General features: G+C 45.0%; 1 protein-coding gene across 1 annotated transcript in view; it reads right to left on the minus strand.

Annotated features, from left to right (window-relative positions):
- Window positions 1-359: 359 nt before the first annotated feature.
- Window positions 360-18,223, minus strand: part of LOC142558312 (liver carboxylesterase 1-like) — a 150,517-nt gene continuing 132,653 nt past the window's right edge. Inside the window, exons 6-7 of the mRNA XM_075670461.1 lie at window positions 7,759-8,084; window positions 360-489 (exon numbers count right to left, since the gene is read on the minus strand). Of these exons, the coding sequence (XP_075526576.1) occupies window positions 360-489; window positions 7,759-8,084 (456 nt within the window). The remainder of the gene's footprint in view (window positions 490-7,758; window positions 8,085-18,223) is intronic.

Below are 18,223 nucleotides of genomic sequence, written 5' to 3' on the forward strand. Positions count from 1 at the left end.
CAAACCGGTGGTCCTGGGTTGGAATCTCGGACGAGGACCAATTTTTCTTCAACTATGAGGCTTTTTTTCGAGGAACCTGTATGGGTTCCCTTTGTAGCAATTGCTACGAACGGGTGGATGTCTGATTTTTCCTTTATTAATTACATTCGAACAATATTTTGATTCTTCGGTCCCTGACCAACTGTTGCATACACGTCAGCTTACCGAATCGCAATTGATGCAACGGTACGCACTTGTAACTCTCGACGAAAAATGATGGCCCTGAACGCAGACCAAGTTCATAGATAGCGATGCTACTGGTATAACGAAGTATTTTCCGCTTGCCCTGGTACTTTGTTAGGATGAGCTTTTATTTACATTCATTTTCGGCAAAATTCGGCACCTTCTACGCTGCCGAGGACTTCGCTGCCATCGTCTTTAACGATGCGGCTTGGCGTGCTCAGCGTCGCGGGCTCCCACGTCTTTCCGTCCTTGAGGCTGGGGACGCTCCTGGAAGTAAACGCAGTACAGCAGCACGCTGGAAAGCCTGGCATTGATGCGATTTTATAGCGGTGGCTTTTCTTAGAACGTTGCTCGGCTTTGTGTCGTCCATTGCCGTCCACAAGGCATATATTGGCAATGCGCCAGACAGCGCTTCTATTGGTTGAAACTTTAGAAAAGGGCTTTTCCGTTGGTGGAGGCTTGACGGAAATGCCGATTTCGGACGGGATATTCTACCGAGCTTGCGCTTGTTGCGCCAACTGAAACTGTAAAGCTTGCCATGACTGACGGTCACTAAGCCAACATGCTTCATTCAATAAGTTTGAATAATTAGGAATAACTCGCCCACCACTACAGCTCCTATAAAGTTACCTAAAAGAAAAAATGCAGGTAATAGGTATTTTATACATTTATTCTAAGAGCATTTTCCTGAATTTTTCTGTGCCGCAGAGATCTATACGGGGCTCAGAATTCTTTTTATGTCAACAATCTGGCTACCTGTCTTCCTTCTTCCAAATGTATAGTGTTGCTGGAGATACTACTATCAACTCTGTCAAATGTTTTACAAATCTAACATCCAAACTCAGTGGTGACTTGCACAGCCTGCTGGACTAAAGTAATTCCCCCCCTCCCCCGCCCTACCCCACTGCCTCCAACAAGCTACAAATAGGACAATCGAAAGCAAAATTTGTTGCAATCACTTCACACTAACGGACAGCTTCCTAGACTCCTACATTTCTTGGTATCCCTCTTAGCCCTACAAGTCTTTCTTGTAGTAGCAATGGCGCAGGGCTTGATTAAGGTTTGGCACTCATTGAAGACATAGCTAAAGTAAAGTTGAGGGCTACTTGGGAGATTAGGGTATTTCTAAACATACGAAAAATATACAAGCTGTCCCAGCTAACTTTAGCCAGAGTTTAATAATATAGGAATGCCACGTAGCTGGGCAGAACCACGGTGATGTTATGTGCTGCCGCTTGGAGATACTCACAATATTTCTTTTCATTCCACCTAATTAGTCTTAATTAATTAACCAACTTATCTAATGTTATAATCAGTGAGAAGTGTCAATAAAAAAAATTTAGAGCGACACGAAAAACTCCCGACGCAGCTTTATGTTGCGCAATACGTGCTACATAAAAGTGTTTTTTCCGAGCGTGAAAGAAGCCCGCAAATGAACGCAAAACTGCCTCGCAACAAGCCGCTCGAGGCACTTTGCGTGTGTTCGCGGGCTTCTTTCACGCTCGGAAGAACACTTATGAAGCTCCCGACTGGATGATGCGGAAGACCGCTGTCGTAGGAATAATCTACTTTTTTATTGTTTAAGGGACATCGCCACCGAGTCCGCTGTTCAGTCAGAGCAAGAAATACTGGACATTCTAACTAAGATTCTAAGTCTCAGCATAGCTAGTGACAGCACATCACGCGCACATCCATCGTATTGGTAGATTCACTCCAGGGAAACCCCGTCCATTGATAGTAAATTCTGCTGCCTATAAAACCAAAGACGAAATTTTATCGAACCGTCCCATGCTAAAAGAAATCAGTATCTCTGTTAGTGAAGATTTCAGTCCGACTACACGCCACGCCAGAAAAACCCTTATTGAGTATACGGGAAAAGTCGGAATGCACCATTTAAATTACGATATAACAAGCTACTAATTGGTAGAAAATGCTATGGATACGACGCCACTGGACAAAAGGTCTATGAAATGAAGCCGCTGAGTAGTACCCCAGATGATGCCGCGGCGTCTCTTCTATCCATAAGATCAGGCTGCAATGTTCCAACAGCGCACCCGTGGGATAACGCGAGGGGTAGGGACCTCGATCCTATAATATCGAGACTACCCGTTCTTTTTACTAATAGTCGTAGCTTCTTACCCAAAAAGATTATCTCTGCAGCCTAATTAATGATTATGATGCAGACATAATTGCACTAACCGAAATGTGGTTGACGAGTAAACTAGTAAACTCTGAGTTATTGCACTGTAATAAAAAGTATAATGTTTACCGTAGCGATCGCGCTAACACACTAGGCAGTGGTGTTTTAATTGCTCTTAATGAATGCTTTGACTGTTTCCTTGTAGCCATATCATGCAACATTGAATGTGTGTGCTGCTGCGTTTCTGTAAATTTAAGAAAGGTTGGGATTAGCCCGCCGTGGTATCTCAGTGGCTATGGTGTTGGGATGCTGAGCACGAGGTCGCGGGATCAAATCCCGGCCACGGCGGCCGCATTTTGATGGAGGCGAAAGCACCCGTGTACTTAGATTTAGGTGCACGTTAAAGAACTCCAGGTGGTCAAAATTTCCGGAGTCCTCGACTACGGTGTGCCTCATAATCAGAAAGTGGTTTTGGCACGTAAAACCCCATAATTTTAGAAAGGTTGTGATCGGTGTTTGTTACCGCCCACCATCTTCAGCCCCGATTTTCGCGATAGCATGTACGATTGTTTATACCAGATAAGTGTTCGCTTACCCGGAGCCCCAATATTATTTATGGACGATTTTAACTTCCCCAACGGTTCCTGGTCGGGCACGTGTCCTTTATTATATACAATTTCCGCAGAATCACAGCGTTTTGCGGAGATGTGTGCTGATTTCAACTTGGTTCAGATTGTTACTTCCCCTACACGTGTAACGAACACCGCGCCATCTTTTTTAGATCTTGTTTTAACGTCATCGACAGATATCATACGAAAGGTTACACACTCACCCGGCTTGAGCGATCACGACGTCTTGCATTTTTCCATTAGCCTGGCGATTCTACCGCCCCGAAGCAGTATTGAAACCATTCGCGATTATAGCAAAGGCAACTTCACCGCTGTCAACGATGAACTTGCTCTTTTTCTTGATAATTTCCTGCCTAATGTTGCTGAGCGCTCACTGGATACTAACTGGAATATATTCAAACAAAAAATGTCGTACCTTGTCAAGCTTATCCCGAAGAGGCGCGTTTTTTCGAATAGCAATGCTTCATGGTATACTAAATATTTTAAACGCCTGTCTAACAGAAAAAAAATAAAATCTTTTTCGCACAGCTAAGCGAATGCAAAAGCCAGGCGAAATGGTCCGCTTACACAGAATCTGCCTCGGCCTACTCATCTGCGATAAAGAATACAAAAATTTCTTTTTTTCAGTAGCACCCTTCCGAACACGGTTATAAATATTCCAAGAAGCTTCTGGAATGTATTAAGGCCTAGTGAATCGAAAATGATATCACTTAGCACGTCTTCCGGTGAGACTATATCTCGACAGCACTGCGCTACGATTCTAAATAATGTGTTTATCAAAGCTTTCACTCCATCAGCAGATAACGAGCTTCCAAGGCTATCATGCTGCAATTTTTTACCTATGGATACCATATCTTTTAATTCTACTGGCATAAAAAATGATAGACACTCTTAAGCTTGCGTCTTCTTGCGGAATAGACGACCATCACGAGGAAATTTCTGAAAAATACTAGTGAGTATTCCTCTATCATCATAGAGAGCATTTTTTCACAGTCGTACCTTTCTTCATCCTTGCCTCATGACTGGAAAACAGCAAGGATTATTCCGATCCACAAATCTGGGGAAACTCAGGATCCTTGTAACTAAAGGCCCATATCGATTACCTCAGTACCGTGCAAAATAATGGAGCACATTATGTTTTCTTATCTCGTCAGCTTTCTTGAAGTAACTATTTTTTTCTCTAACAGTCAACATGGCTTTCGCAAATTTTTTTCTTATGAGACTCAGCCGGTAACTTTCACTAATGACTTACACGTATATCTTGATAGCGTTCTTTTTCACTGGTTGCATATGCTTGGATTTTTCGAAAGGTTTTGACCACGTCAAACATGTATTGCTACTACACAAACTAAGCGCACTCAACATTGACCCGGCGGTACTTAGCTGGATCCAATAGATCCTTTCGTCTCGTTCCCAATTTGTTGTAACTAATGACTCCACATCTAACGCGACTCCAGTAGAATCCGGTGTTCCACAAGGGTATGTCCTTGGTCGTCTTTTATTTTTAATATATATTAACAATTTACCTGACAACATTTCCTCACAAATTTGTTATATATCGAAAAATAACTAATGCCTCTGATATAACTACCCTTCAATCTGATTTAAATAACATATTTAATTGGTGCCTCACTTGGTGCGTGGAACTCAACATTAATAAATGCAAATCTATGCGGATTCCTTGTTCTAACTCAACTTGCCCTACGTACGCCCTCAATGACTGCCCCCTTCGATCCGTTACATGCTACCGTTATCTTGGCATTCATATAGATAGCGATCTTTCTTGGAAGCAGCATGTACAATACCCAATATCTAAAGCTAGCCGCTCCATAGGATGCTTGAAGAGAAATATTACGCTTGCGCCTGTTTTATTAAAACGGCTGTTGTACACAACATACGTACGCCCCCAATTAGAATATGCCTCATCCGTTTGGAATCCTCATCAGATCACATTAATTAACAAACTCGAATCGGTGCAATATCGCTGTGTTCGTTTCATCTTAGCTAACTACCATCGCACTGCTAGTGTTACTTTAATGAAGAGTACCCTTCAAATTCTATTATTATCTCTTCGCAGAAAAGAATCATGCGTTTCCCTTTTTCATAATATCTACTACCACAAGGCTTCTCTTCGTCCTCTTTGTTTACAACCTGCGCCTGATTATTCGGCTCGTCATGACCACTTAAATAAAGTTAACGTACCTCGTCATAACGCCGTCGCGTGCTCAAAATCATTCCTTCCTAGGAGTTCAATCGAGTGGAAGAATCTACCTACATCATTAGTAAGCATCAATGACCCCACTCTCCTTAAGAATGCACTAATCAACATAGAATAATGTGCGCTGGCAAATAGCGTAATGACGTACTTATTCGTGAACATTGCCTGCTTGGCAAAGTGTGCTCTTTCTGCATTTTCATATTACGTAAGTCTCTTTTTTGGTTGTTATGAATACCCCATTACTAGTTTTTCATATCTCTTTTGTTCACTGCACTGTGAATTCCTAGAACTAATCCTGTATTTTTTACTCTTGGAATGCATTCTCGCCCTTCCCCTCTGCAATGTCCAACTATGTACCTTGAGGGTATATAAATAAATAAATAAATAAATAAATACATAAATAAATAAATAAATAAATAAATAAATAAATAAATAAATAGTATTATCCATACTGGCGCTTGGCTATACTGTTGCCGGTGTCAGGTGCCACTTAAGGCCTGAAAAATGTAGTGGAAAGAAAGAGAATTTGAATTTACAACCTTCAGATTAGAAGCCCCGTGTTCTACCTCTGTCCTATGCTACCGCACATGTAAATGTACTGTCTATGTACTTCTCACCTATTCATTATCACATTAACTGTTGCAATTTTTTGTTGGAAAACACATACGTAACTATACACCAAATAAAGCTTCGACTGGGGCTAGTTGGTATGACATCGTTCTGCTTGCTGCGCTACACTGTTATACAAAGGACAAAAAAACGCAGACACACATGTGCGCAAACTTTCAACCATTTATTGTTCGCTATCGCAAGTCAGATATATACACGAGAGGTGACTGTAAAATAAATATGCAACACAGAATGCAAGACGAGAAAAGGAGCCAAGCTACGCACATCCGATTTAAAAATGACAAGTGTGGCTAATAAAGCATTCGTCTATGAATTTAAAAGCTGATTCTGCCAGTGTCACCGAAGGCGTACTAACATGGTTGACCGAGTCGTTTATGCACATGAAGAACGCTTCCAAAATTTGCAGTTTGGTTTGGCTCCTTTTTCGTCTTGCATTTTGTGTTATATATTTACATCACAGTCACCCTTCGTGCATATATTCGACGTGCGATAGCGAACAATACACAGTTGAAATATCGCGCACATTTGTCTGTGTTTTTCGTCCTTTGTATAACTGTATAGCGCAGCAAGCAGAAAAAACCTACTCACGCTCATTGCAGATTTTGCAGAAGCTGGCTATGAAGGTAACTACAATTATCCCATTCAATCACAACGCCTCACATCTATTACAACCTAAGTGCGATCTCTTGTTCGGAAGGCTGGTCAAATATAAACTACGGCTTTACAGAGTGTAGAGCTATGTGTTCTTTTTTATGGCACGAAAACCCAGACCCCACGCAGAGAACAGGACACGCATCTGTGTCGCGTTTTCTGCGTGTTACCTGTTTTTTTCGCTCCGTTAAAAAATAAACTTCACCAACTTGCCCTTAGTGAAGTTCTTTTTAGAAAGTGGAGATCGTCGCTTTATTGTAATGGGGAACCCTAGTTAGAAGCCTACCATCGAACCTAAATTTTCCTTATTACTATTACTGAATAGGTCGGAAACGAAGCCACACAAGAATGCATACCTGCCTATAGAACTGCCTACTTACCACAAAGGGGCTGCTATGAGGAAAAGGATGCTTCGTGGAAAAAAAAGAACTCTCCTTAAAGAATCTTCTTGAGGTTGATACCGTACGTATATTCTCTATGTGGCTGGCATATATAAGAAAAAGTTTACTGTTTCTTATAGTGAGTGGGTTTCACCACAGTACTTCATTGTTTCCAAGCACATCTGACGGCTTGCGACTGCATCCTAATTTTTTTAGCCTGGCATAAATATAATCAATTGGCCACTCGCAAAAAATCGCTGGCGGGGTACTCCAGGTCTTTTAATTGAATGTATGAGGGCGAATCGTACAAGTGTAATGAATTCGCGCCACTACTTTACTACGGGTAGTATTTTCCAATAGCTGAGGTAATTTCAAATAAAAAGTACGTAATGCAAGTAGCACGCCTTGCAGCAGCCATGTCGCGGAAGACCGAATTATCTATACTCCGTCTCGCAAGACATTCGCAGCACAGTGGAAGCTGCAGGACTGCTTTTCCAATAGGAAGCCCGAACACCCACCGGTGTGTGTTCACCTATGCCGTTCATCCGCTCAGCGACTGCTGAATTAGCAGTATACGACGCGCATTCGCAAAGTTCCTAACATGTCATGCATCGCCGCAACCTATCGCGAACCAAGCAAACATAAAACTTTCTATTCCCGCCATTCATCAGACAGTAACACTCGGTATCTCCGATGCATAAGGACATTGCCTGTGCACGCCTCGCAGCTTCGGAAGCGCCGCAAACGACTCGTGACATGGAGCGCAGCCGGGATTGGTTGCTCCCGCATTATTGCGCCTTCCAAACGACGTGACTTTAGCGTGTACTCGTCTAGTGAACTTTCTGTGCGTTCGCCGCTCGACCAGCGACGTCGCAGCAGCTGTCTCACCCGTCAGACAGGAACTTGGCGACGTCGGCGGTGCCGAGCAGCGGTTCGAACAGTGGCCGTCCACCGCCGTCGACGACGTAGTGGTAACCTTTGTCTGCGGCCCTCAGGGCAACGCTACGTGTAGCGCAACCGGACAGTACCAAGTTCAGGTAGCTCGACATCTGTTCGTCGCTTTTGCCCTTCAGTTTAGACATCACGACACGAAGGGCGAGCTGGTCGCGCCCCACGATGTACGTGACCGTGCATCTGGCCAGTGCTTGGGCTTTCGTCTCGTTGCCGGTCACCTTCGCAGTTGGGCTCACGTACTCTTCGACGAACGCCTTCGTCTGCGAGATCGCGCGAGAAATGAGCCGCGCCCAGGAAGTAAGTGCGGCTCTTTCGTTGGTTTGCCACGAGTGACGTGTTATTCGCGGCAACGCTACACCAAAAGTATACCAAGGGGGGGGGGGGGCGGTGACTTTTGTTTATTTAAAGCAACTACCTCGAACACTTCGCAAACGCTACGCAATGTCAGAGCGCACTTCGCGGTAATTATTGATAATTAGTTTTTGATATTAAAAATAGTACGGGAATCTAACCGACTTCTAAACGGTGCCATTAGCATAATTGATAATAATATTTTCATCCATTTCCTGTAATAATGTCTTCCCCGATAAAATAGCTTTCCTAGACGTACGTTGATTGTTTATGTATACAACGTACTTCTGCGTATTTCTGAATGAACTACATTTGTCCATAATGTTAATCTATTTCTTTATATTTTCCTGTTTTGTGTAACAATGGGTTGTTATTTGTGCTATGTTATATTCCATGTTTCCATATCTGACGACACTACCTGACATAATTCATATATTACGACGTTCTCAAACATATCACTAATTTGTGAGCGGAACTTTTGTTGAACCCTCGTAAATATTGCAGTAATTCTGCGTAAGCTGTAGATTGCTATATCAAATTCATCCGAATACCCAGGAATTCTGAACATAGGTTGTTTACTTTTTCCACCACCACGTGGCGCTTCGACCTTAAGGATTTGAAATTCGCGCCATGACGTATGTCATAAAGAAAACAATCAAAAGAAGCACACGCTGAGACTGTTGCTTCACCTCGGTATTTGCAAACTAGCGCGCTTATGTGTCACCGTTATCTTGAAGACGACCTGCTACTTGGTCGACTGGAAATGAATCGACGATTTTGCCTGACACCTTGCCAGACAGCTCGTCGGCATTCCCGATGAGATGTCTGGCCGAGACAACGGTTCCTTCAAAGCTCCCGTTGGGTTTTCTTTCTTGATTGTTTGACCACTGTGGCCGCAAGCTTGCGTATAGTCCGCTTTCTTATGTGGGTTTCCTATAGAACCGGTGTGATGCATTAAGATGAAGCTTTAGCTCAGGCCTATCTTCGATGCCGGCTGCTCAAATACATGTAAGGCACATAAATACCTTCATTAGAAAACCGCTCAACCAATTTTAATGATAATCGTTGCATTTAGGCGAGAACGGTAAATCGCAGTGATTGCTGCGATAGTAATTTGGATTTAGGACATGGCATTTTTGACAAGAGTTGCCGGAAATCGGTACATCTCAAAAAAAATATAGAAGTACGAAGTTTACAAACCCGTTACTTAGCATCAAAAACCTGTATCGCATCTCTATCAACTGCCTCCGTTGGAGCATGTAAATCGGACCAATTTGACGTATGAATTTACGACTTATGTGAATGTGTTTTAATGCTTGTAAAGGTTTTGTGAATGCATCTTGCATTTCAGGGTGGCGATGATATATCATTTTTGTCCGCATTAGGTTAAATATTTGGTGCGGCTGACAGAATTGCGATATAGTTTATAGTTGCAGAGGTACAGAGTTGTACACTTCAAGTATTGTTCCCTGAAAGTTCGCAATTTTTTTAAGAATTTGCGTGAAAGAAGGTGTCAGTTAAATAAAAAATCTTTCGAAATCACATTTTAACTGTTTCTTTTAAGTGCAACATAACTCTAATTTCAGCGCAGTGGTCGTGGAGAAATGATTGCTCATTTCCGAAGTAGGAGCCGAAGCTTCCCGTTAGGTTTGATTTGGAATAATATTGTTGCTGTGGGAAGAAGCAAGATGGGTAACGTATTTACAGTATGTGCAGTAATTTACAATAATTGACAACGACAAGTCTACAGCAGGCTAGCCACTAAAGCGTTGTCTTCTTCAGTCCCAAGCTCATGTTCATTCTTCCTCAGCGTGGTGCAGAGCAGTGCAACAGATTTCCGCCGGGCGCGGAAGAGGCAGAAAAGGACTGGTAGCATTCGTGGCGGCTGACATGAACCACGTCATGGAAGTCTGGATGGAGCGAGTAGTAGGTGCGACCGGAAAGATCTTTAGATTACGGCGGTCACCTGACGGAGGACCTGGTAAGGACTGGAGTAGCGAGACAGTTTTTACAAGGGGCCGACGCGGCGGATGGGAGATCATAGGACGACAAGATATCCGGGAACGTAGTCGGCGTCCCGGTGACGGCTCTCACAAACGCTTTTCTGCTTGTTCTAAGATGCACAAAGGCGACGCTGAGCAACTTGGCGTGCTTCTTCAACACGGGCAATGATAACGCGGGTATACCCAGAAACGAACTCTTAAGGGGTGGGCAGCATTGTATCAAAAGGTAATACTGGATCTCGGCTGTACGATAAACAAAATGTCGAGTAAGCTGAAGTGTCATGGCGTGATTAATCGTACTCAAACGTGACAAAAGAGATAGCAGTATTCCTGTCGCGATGGTAATCAGAAACATACATGGAGAGCATGTCCGTTATAAGCCACTCCGGAATACCGTTTGTCAGCGGATGATATGCAGTACTGAGTTTGTGTTTGGTAAAACAGGAGCGGTGCAAGCCGTTCACAACTGTAGAGAGGAAGGAGCGACTCGGACGGTAAGAATTTGACGAGAAGCGCCGTGGTGAATAATGATTTTCTTCAACCGGAAGTAGGCTACGTCTGCTGGATAGGCTAGGGTGATCGTGAACCTACTTGTATAATCAGTTGTGACGGCAATATACTTGCTGCCCTAGTCAGATGTTGGGAAAGGTCCCAGGAGGTTTACACCAACACGATAGAAGGGTTCGGTAGGAGCGTCAAGAAGTTGAAGTCAACCAGCAATGAGCACAGACGGCTTCTTCCGGCGCTGACGTAACTCACAAGAAGCTACGTAGTGGTGGATACATCGGTACATACAGGCCAAAAGAATCGTCGCCGGACACTGTCATACGTACGGATTGCCAGAGATAACCAAAAATTGGTAGATAGTGCAGTTGGGACAGAAGAGCGATAGGAAGATGCCGGGGAATGAGAAGCATAATCTCCGTCAAACAAGCTCCGGCAAGATATTCCATGTTGATGACCACGTCCATAGCTTGCTGCTGTTTTTGGCAACCTGCCCTCTGGTCTTTAACTGGCAGAAGCGAGTTGATCACCACTTTAGGAAACATTTGACCCAGTGACGCTCTTTGCCAAATTATAATAGCTTAGGCAGCTTATAGTTATCAGGAATTGCTGTGGGCTTGGGCGGGCATTGCAGCCTGATGATTGCTCACAATTCCAAATGTGCTTTCACAATTCCCAAAGATTTAGCGTTCCTCTAGGTATCGCACTTCGGCCCCATTCACGATGTGTACATAATCGCTTAATACAAAACGAGGCTCGAAATGCAACCCGCATACTGCGTAGTCCACGTCCAGTGGCTTGCCAAGTCTGCGCAGGTGTCTCTGCCAAAGCAGATGCCTCTCTTCACCTGCGGGGGCTTTGAAAAGGGACAATTTACGAACCTGTTCCGTCCGTACGTAACCAGTCTTGCACCCTGACGCGTAGCAGTGATTCAGCCATGGCTTCGGAGGCATCACAGGCGATGGGCAGGTCAGATTATGTTTTTCAAACGCGAGACGCACCAGGCATCAACCATGACAACCACGTGAGAGTTTACTAGGCTCTAACCACGTTGAACAAGCGAGGCGAGGGGGCGAGGTCGCGAGTTGGTGCCATAGAGCACAGGACCAAGCTAACAGGCGCTCTTCAAGTGGGGGCGACGACAGCGTCGCCACAATTTTCAACGCGAGCGAGGGCAGCGGCTAACATTGGAACCGGTCTCCGCTGGCTCCACTCAAAAGTTCTAGCACAGTCTAGCTGGGCACTGGTGCGAAAAGGAGCTCTAGCGCGTAAAATACGCAGTGCTTGGGCGCCGTATATATTTCGTGAATACAGAAAGCAACAGAGAGTGCTTATGTGCAATAGAGAAACGAAAGAAAAATAAAAAATAAAAATTTTGCTATAGTCGGATACAACTTAAGTCTGAAGTGAAGGCCCGCCCAGCCCTCATAACCGCCAGCCACTGTTGCTCCGCGAGGCTTTAAATAGGACGTACTTGAAACTTTCCCTGTTACGTAAATTAGGCGGTTAGGACAAAAATAAAGTTGGAATGGTGTAAGTTTAAACGTTTTCACTCGTTTATTACAGTGGAACGGTGAAAGCATAATCTTTTACTGAACTGAAATAAAACAGTTGCAGCGTAAAAACCCGGCGTGTGCCACACATATTCACAGGAAGCAAAAGCCAGAATTGGTCACATTTTTGTACAAGATTGAAAATACTGTAACATGTTACAATAAACGTCTATATCCAATAATTGTTATTGCCGTTAGCTGTGTTTAAAAAAATTGTCTGCACAAAACGGATCAAGTAGACATACTTCAGTTTCCAACATGGAGGTCTCTCCTGCAGAAGCGTTTCTCGCCGCGCACGATTATGCATATGCCGTTCCTGCTTCATCGACTGCGCCGTCACCAGGTACGCCTCAGGCGTGCCACGCTGCCCCAAGGACATCGAGCCAGTTGTTAAGGAGAAACAGCAGTGGGAATGCCCTCTGCAGTGGCGCTCCCCAAATCTTGCTGAATGTGTATATGAAGTTGTGGAAAGGGCAACCGAATGTTGCGATCACGCAGATCGGCGAGAGGGTTAGCGAACTAACCGCTGTGAGCTTACGCGAAGTTTTTGATGTCAGGCGCACTGCCAAAGGCATGGAAGGAGACCTACGGACGCCTCCATGGAAGCGGCCTAGAAGTGAAGGCTGTAGGAGACGCCTACATACTTATGACTGCTTGACACGAACGGCATTAAGAAAGTGCGTTCACAGCTTTTCCCGCCTCACCGAGATGCGAACAGTGCAGAAGATCGCTGCCGAATTAGCGTCTGCGAACACAGATGATCTGCCGCCCCTTCAGTCGGGGACCATCCGTCGCCTCCTCCTGGACATCGACTTCAAGAGCGAGAAACGTGGGAGGAACTCCTGGCTAGTCAAGCACGAAGACTTGTTGCGCTGAGGGCACAAGTATCTTTACACGATTGCTCGGTACAGGTAAGAAGGGCGCAAGATATTCTATTTTGATGAAACGTGGGTCACTGCTCGCCACACGGTGAGTAAGGCCTGGGCAGATATGACAGTCAAGTCGTCACGCGATGCGTACTAGCGCGGCTTAACAACGGGGCTCAAGCAGCCGTTGGGACAAGGAGATCGGCTAATCATGACTCATGTTGGTAGTGAGAATGGATTTGTTTATGGTTGTTTTGTTGTGTTCCTGGGAAAGAAAACAGGTGACTACCACGAGGAAAGGGACCGCAGTCATTACGAGACGCGGTTTAGCTCGGCTGTCGACAGGCTGCCACCGCGAAGCGTTATTGTCATGGACAATGCGTCCTACAACTCCAGAGGCCTGGGGGTAATACCGTCGCTGTCATGGCGGAAGGCAGCGATCACGACTGAGCGGCCTCAAAGGTGATCCCGTGCCATGCCACCATGACCAAGAAGCCTCTGCTTTTCACTGTGGCCACCGTCAAGAATAAATTTATCAAGTACCAGGTTGATGCGGCTGCAGAATGTACTGGCTCTGTTGTCCTCAGGCTCCCTTCATATCACTGTGAGTTTAACCCCTTAGAACTCATTTGAGCACAGAAGAAGAATGGAGTAGCAGCAATGAACAATACATTGTAGACCAAGGATGTGCACAGCCTTCTTGGTTATCAGGTATGGCTGTGGGCTTCGGAGGATATTGCAGCCTGATGATTGCTCACAATTCCAAATGTACTTTCACAATTCCGAAAGCTACAGCGTTCCTATAGGTATTCGCACTTGGACCCCATTCACGATTTGTACTAGAACTCATAGCACTCATTCGAGCACAGATTAAGAATGGAGTAGCAGCAATGAACCATAAACTGCAGAGCGAGGATATGCACATCCTTGTCCTTGCTTAAGTGGACAAAGACATACCAGAGAACTGGGCCAAGGCTGTGCAGCACGTGAAGGGCGTTGAAACATACTTCTGGAAGATGCGAGGTTTAGCGACAAGATGGAGCCAATCATCATCAGCCTGGCCAGACGTGATAACAGCACGTCTGAATCGGAGCTCTCTAACAATGAGGCATCACAGTGAGCTGGCATACTGCACGATGGCTGACGCACGCTCCCCAGGTGTTCTCACTGCTGCTGCTTGACTGTGCTCACTGCCACGTCTCACCTCGACTACACGATGGCTGACGCATGCTCCCCAGGTGTTCTCACTGCTGCTGCTAGAGTGTGCCCGCTGCCACGTCTCTACTCGACTACATGATGGATGACGCATGCTCGCCAGATGTTCTCACTGCTGCTGCTTGACTGTGCCCGCTGCCACGTCTCAGCTCGACTACGCGATGGATGAAGCATGCTCGCCAGGTGTTCTCACTGCTGCTGCTTGACTGTGCCCGCTGCTACGCCTCTGCTCGACTACGCGATGGATGAAGCATGCTCGCCAGATGTTCTCACTGCTGGTGCTTGACTGTGCCCGCGGCTACGTCTCAGCTCGACTATATGATGGTTGACGCGTGCTCTCTAGGTGTTTCCACTGCTGCTGCTTGACTGTGCCCGCTGCCACGTCTCTGCTCGACTACACGATGGATGACGCATGCTCGCCAGATGTTCTCACTGCTGCTGCTTGACTGTGCCCGCTGCCACGTCTCACATCGACCACAGGATGGCTGACGCACGCTACCCAGTTGTCCTCACTGCTGCTGCTTGACTGTGCCCGCTGCCACGTCTCACCTCGACTGCACGACGGTTGACGCACGCTTCCCAGATGTCCTCACTGCGGCTGCTTGACTGCCCACTGCCACATCTCACATCGGCTGTACGATGGCTGACACACTTTCAAAGGTGTCTTCCCTGCTGTCCTTTGTGCCCTCTTCTACATTTCACCTCGACTATGTGATGGCTGATGCATGCCTTACAGAATGATGTGACTCCTTCCACATGCTATCCTGTGCCTCTTGAGTGCAGCGTTTTATATAGCTCTTGTGTGTTAGGCTGGCCCTTTGAACAATGGCTTTAACCCTGTCAGTACGGCTGTTGATCCTGTTAATGTTAGCAACTGAAGGTCTCTGTGCACACGAGTACGTCAATCATCGCGCAAGAGCAGTTGTCGTGCCACAAGAGTTCAACTAGAAGATGTGGATCACATATATTTAGTGCATTGAAGCACTACTCCACAGGCATAAATTATAGCTCGCATTAAATCAACTTAGACTAGGGTACAGTTCCCTGCATTCAAGTAGTGCATCTTGTTATGGCTGACAGTTTTTGGTGCCTAGATCTGTCGTATGTGCCACCCTTCCTCGACGCCTCAATGAGTCATCGATCCTCAAGTGGCTCAAATGCGCTTTGTGTGGAAAAGCCCACTGTGGCCCTTTTTCTTTGGGCAAGGAGGGTGGCCCAAGAACCAATTTTCGAAGTATCTAACTCCAGAGAAACCAAGCCCCAGGCCAGGGTATATCTTGCACCCATTGTATCATCGGTGGTTGCCAGCCAGTATTGGGGATCAAACCCCAGACCTCCTTTAGCTTGCCCTGCTTGAGACCCTGCACCTTGTAGTGTCAACATGCTGCCAAGCTTAACAGGTATGGTTCTTATTAAACTTCTGTACGCACAAAGACAAGACGTGGAACAAAGAAGAGACACACAACATGCGCCATATATTGCGCATGTTGTGTGTCCCTTCTTCGTTTTACGTCCTGTCTTTGTGCGCGCAAAAGTTTAATAAGAACCATGTACAACCAACTCACCCAAAACGGAACGCTATTAAGAAGTGTCTTCGCATACACAAGATCCTACTTCATTTCCTCCTTGATCTGCAAGTCAATATGAGACACGGCCATGAGGGCTGCACTGATTCCACTTCCTGGGTTTACTTGTGCATCATGAACCGCACTGAAGACTCCTGAAGGCACAAACTCGCTTCACAGTGTTGTCCAGAAAGTTTTGCCCACATTCGTCTTTGCAGATGCACACTGTGCGTTCAGTGGCACCCCTTCGGCAGCTCTTCAGTGCTGCAAGTGATGCAACTGCTGGAGGGCTTGGTGCGCCTCTATTCAGTGATGTGCAATGTTCTGTATTAGTAAGACTAGGTTTGCGATCATGTCTGGAACCTGAGAGCTCCTTACGGAGGCACTCACCGTGTTCTTGCCGAGGACGTCAACTCAACTTCATTCATATCCAGAAGCGAGAGCCAGGCGGAACCATCGCCCGCAAACGTGATCCAAGGACTACGTCAAAAATAGTTTTTTTCTACTGTTTCTCAAAGATGCTTTACAATTATACGTGTCTTCTTGAACTAGAAAAGTGCTGTAGATTGTAATTGCAAGGAATTGTTTTTTAATAAAGTGTGTGGCTTATATAAAAACAGGCCAAAAATGTTTCTTTTTCTAAAAATTGTAGGAATTAATGTAAAGGTATGTGAAAGAGCTCATTACTCATACTCACATTACTTGTCACTGAAGTGTCCAAAACATGTTTTCACTCGAAAGGCTACAAAGTGCACAGTGGTTTCTATTGTGAGCCAGTCAGTGACGAGGTCTTAACTTGAATCTTTGTTAAATGTGAAGTGCTTTCCTCCATGTATACAGTAGTTGAAGAGTACTGTTAATACTCTATTCTGTAAGCAAGCACTCCAAAAGAATCGGAAATGCCATATGAGGTGTACTATCTATGGGCTTTTTTTCACTAATGCATGTAAATAACTTTTTTATCTATCCAGGTCCCTTTCACATGTAAAAGTATTTGAAAGGGTACATTACTCGTGCTCAAGCTACTTGTCACTGTAATGCCGCAAACATGTTTTCACTCAGAACTTTAGAAAGTGCTTCACAGGTTCTTCGATTACCACAGCTCTGGCCTAGTAGTTTAAGCATCCGCGTCGCATGCAGGAGGTAGGGTGCTCTATGCCCAGTGCCATCGGATACCCACCGGTGATGCAGTGGGTGCAAGCTTTCCCCTGTTCTGGTGCTCGGCTTCTCTGAGGTGATATATTTGAAAAATGGGTCTTCAACCCCTTCTTGTGCAAATAAAACTAATGTGTGGAATAGGGCTCTATGCTCTAAGGCGGCCTTGCGCCATAATATTTAGCATCACTAGGTTAACTAGCCAATGGTCTGGTGTGAATAATTTGTTATTTATTTTTGTACCGGTTTCCTCCTTTACAAAGCCGCACTGTTTTCAAGCGTTTCATAATATGAAACCGAAGCATTGGCCATATGAGTGCTCTTTGTCAAATGTAAAGCGCTTTTTCCCATGTGTATAGTAGTTGAAGACTACCGTTAAGACCTGTATTTTGAAAAACAAAACATTCCATATGAATTTGATATGTCTTACAAGATGTATTATGTATGGGCTTTTTTCAGTAATGCACGTAAATGAACTCTTTGATCCATGCATAGCATACATGGCTTATGCAGACATCCTTCAATAGCGTCTCTTCTCACGCAGCTGCTCGTAAAGATTTTCCTTTGGGCATAATTTTCCGTAGCTGACTACACTGTCTCAGTGGTCTTGGACAAGTGGGAACTGTCGCTTGTAGGAACGCCCAGTTACAGAGTCCCTGAGGGTGCCCATTGGGTCAGCTTTTTGTCCATCTACGCAAAGGGACCCGTTTCTCAAATTCTTTTCATTAGCACAGAATGAATGTTGGCTTTGCCAGTGTATGACATGACACTGCTCCAGATGTTTTGTCTCACTACAAGGTTGCTCAATTCTTTTGCAATGGCTACAGTAGTTATATTATTTATGTTTACAGTTGTATCATGATTCCACCATCATAATTGCTCGTAATTATTATTTTATAATTCAGGCTGACAGCAAAAATCAGCGCTTGGGCAGCATCGGTCTCCAGCCAGCGTGTGAAAGACTGACTACTTTAGTCAATATAGTCAATAGGTAGAATTGAGTCAACGTCGACAAATATATTTTCTCGGCTTAAAGCGCCGATTAAATATCAGTGCACTCGTCATAGGACCAGTCTACAATGTGTTTCATTCCCGTACAGTCTATTAAAGTGTAGTGAGAAATGACATACTTTCTTCACTTGTGTTTCCTCGTCCCTCAACAGTGGACATTGGTAGTGGACATCAAG

The sequence above is a fragment of the Dermacentor variabilis genome, chromosome 9, assembly GCF_050947875.1.
Source record: "Dermacentor variabilis isolate Ectoservices chromosome 9, ASM5094787v1, whole genome shotgun sequence".
Classification (NCBI taxonomy): domain Eukaryota; kingdom Metazoa; phylum Arthropoda; class Arachnida; order Ixodida; family Ixodidae; genus Dermacentor; species Dermacentor variabilis.